This window comes from Tupaia chinensis, unplaced genomic scaffold, assembly GCF_000334495.1.
Source record: "Tupaia chinensis unplaced genomic scaffold, TupChi_1.0 Scaffold145717_1, whole genome shotgun sequence".
Taxonomy (NCBI): Eukaryota; Metazoa; Chordata; class Mammalia; order Scandentia; family Tupaiidae; genus Tupaia; species Tupaia belangeri.
In genome coordinates this window covers 1,297,485-1,300,374 of record NW_006205575.1, presented here as the reverse complement: position 1 = coordinate 1,300,374, position 2,890 = coordinate 1,297,485, and the positions used below count along the sequence as shown (strand labels likewise).

Sequence of the window (2,890 nt, the reverse complement as noted above, 5' to 3'; positions counted from 1 at the left end):
GTTCTGTGCTGTTTTTTGTTTTTTTTTTTTTTTTAGTTTTTGCTATAGGGTGTGTATGCTCCCTATACAGAGACACAGAGAGAGAAAAAGTGAGAAATCACCCCCTGGGGGGAATGGTCGTACCACAACCCTCCTCCCCTATTTTCCTCTTGGGATTTTGAGCATGCATGCTCATGCACTTGGCATGATTTTCAAGCCACATGATCCAGTGTGGGAAGCTGCGCACCAGCCGATTCCCCCAGGTTTCTCAGAGAGCAAACAATTACCATGATTGGTTCCCTTCCAAAAACCTGACCTTCGAAACCTTGCTCTGATTGGCCACTAGAATCCCTCAAATTTGCATATCCAGCACCTCATGATTGGTCCAAAAGCAACCAATCATAACCCACCGTTAACAACCAATCAGGGCCCACCGTTAACAACCAATCAGGGTAATTGTTTGCTCTCTGAGAAACCTCGGCAGACTCGCTGGTGCGCAGCTTCCCACACTTCCTTTAAATATTTAATTCTGTTTTTTGTTTTGTTTTGTTTTTTAAGTTTGTTTCTTCTGAGAGAAAGTGAGCACACACCCCAACAGAGCCCTGACACTGCAGTCCACCTCCAGCCTCAGCTAACCCCAGATCATGGACATAATGTACGAAGATCTCTGTATTTGAATCTGGAACCTCTCCATGTGGGTCAGCCTTTCAGAGCACTGCATTGTACCATGGCACCCCCATCTAGACCCCTTTTTTCAATTCTTGATAAGCAATTCTGTACTGTGAAAGTTTCATCACAGACCAAGAGTGACTACTTTAGTAATCCTTAAATTTCAGAATTATTTCCTGAACCTCTTCTGGGTGTAGAGCCAAAAATAGAAAGCAGATTTGTATCTCACAGTATTCAAATTCAATTTTTTTTTATTAAGCCTTGACTACATCAGAACATTTGTAAGATTCTTCCATTTTCTTACAGAGATACTCGGATGCCTGAATAGCAGATGGAAACTATTAAAATAGCTGATTAGAAAACTAGTGTCATTTTAAATTTTGTTTATTTTTTAAGACAGGGCCTCACCATGTCGCAATCCTCCTGCCTCAGCCTCCCAGTTGGGACTACGGATGTACCACCACACCTGGCTCTTTTCCCCATAGGGTCTCACTATATTGCCCAGGCTAGCCTTGAGCTCAGTGATCTTCTTGCTTCAGCCTCCCTGGCTGCTCAGCTTACAGTTGCCTGCCACCTTGCCCAGCCTTGGGCTGGACCAGAAATCAAACCTGGCTTCCCATGTGGCCCCAGCCTAGGAAGCACAGCATCTGAGCAGAGCACACCACTGCTGCTGATATGCTTGAGAGAACAAATTCTTCTCTTGGTGTGTATTCAATAGCAGTTTCAAAAAATACGGAAAAGATGCCTTCCTTCCTTATTAGCTGGCTGTAAACCCTCACTGCATATAGGATTTCTGATCTACTTCCAGTTTAAGCTGGGAATTTCACTCTTGGCTCCCAAAGGCCATGCTGCTAAGCCGAACCGCTAGGGTAACAGTGCTAGTACATTTGGCCACCTGGGAACAGGCAACCCTTTAAGTACCAAAAAGCAAAAAAGGAACTGCAGATTAGCCTGTTTCATTTCACCCAACATGAGTCTCTCTAGTGAATGTCTGGAGAGTATAAACAGACAGTACGGGTATGCTCATGGTCCTTTATACAAAACCACTGATGAAAAAAACTACTGACTGTTTCGATCACAGTATGTTAAAAAATGTTCAAAAACATTTTGTGTTTAAAATCTGAGCAAAATTTGAAAAGTAAAAAATCCTACTCAATAGAAGTTATTGAAGGCTAATGAGATATTTGAAAGGGGAGAGGAGAATTCTCTAGGATTAAGAGAAAATGTAAATATCTAATGTTAAAGACTTGATTTTTCCTGGGAATTATATCCTAATTATAAACTGAGTTAGGAGAGATACTAGGTGTCATCGTCTAGTACAGCCTTTTTTTTTAAATTGTGAACACAAACAGATGCAGACTTATTAGGAGGAGGCAATTAACTTGATTCTCCTTAAAATAATTATCATAGAACTGAAGACTATTGAAAGTTACTTTTAATAGAGGAAAATGACCAGGAAAGGTTCCCTTAGGAAGATGGAGCAGGCAAGGGGACATTTCAAAGTCTGGAATATTTTTTGGGGGACCAGCCAGATCCCATTAACAGGATGAACTAAACAATGTGTTAGATCAATTTTGATTAGCTGTCATGTTACCTACATGGGATTATAGTAGGTACAATGATAATTTTCTCTTCTCTATCTTTTTAAAGGCAGTCTCACTATGTTACGGCCTCAGCCTCCAGAGTACAGGCCCATGCGCACCACACCTACCTTTTAAAGCGGGTTTGGCACTGAACTTGGATCTCTTATGTGGCCTCAGCCTGCCAAGTAGCAGCGACAACAAGAGTGCTACTGTGGGTAGGCTTCAGTATGTTCTCTTAATGCTAGCACATAAGTACAAGAGGCGTTTGTACGATATTTATAAAGTTATAGCAAAATAAATTCTTTTTCTTACAGAAAGCATATTCAGCCTAGAAGGGAACACATATTCTGAATCTTGGCTAGTCCATTCTTATTTAAGGTATTAACTTCCACCTAGTGGTCAGTTCTTGAATTGAAGGCATGAAATTCTAAGAGGAAATTTATAAATGTGCTTTGAAAGACATCCATTTCAGTAATACCAATTAAAAAGCATGCACACACTTACCTCCATTTTCTGATTTTTCTGAAATACCAGGCAATTTCCAAAGGGCTTTCATTTGTTCTGCATTCCTGTAAAAAGAACAAATATTTTCAGATAAAGTGTCTAGTCTAGCACTTTAAACACAGACTGGCACTCTGTGCATTTTATATATTTTCCCT

General features: G+C 40.6%; 1 protein-coding gene across 1 annotated transcript in view; it reads right to left on the bottom strand.

Moving 5' to 3' along the window:
• FCHO2 (FCH and mu domain containing endocytic adaptor 2) overlaps nucleotides 1-2,890 on the bottom strand; it is a gene marked incomplete at its 5' end in the record, with an annotated part of 111,228 nt that overhangs the window by 6,750 nt on the left and 101,588 nt on the right. Inside the window, 1 exon segment of the mRNA XM_014584139.2 lies at nucleotides 2,736-2,800. Coding sequence (XP_014439625.1) covers nucleotides 2,736-2,800 — 65 coding nt within the window.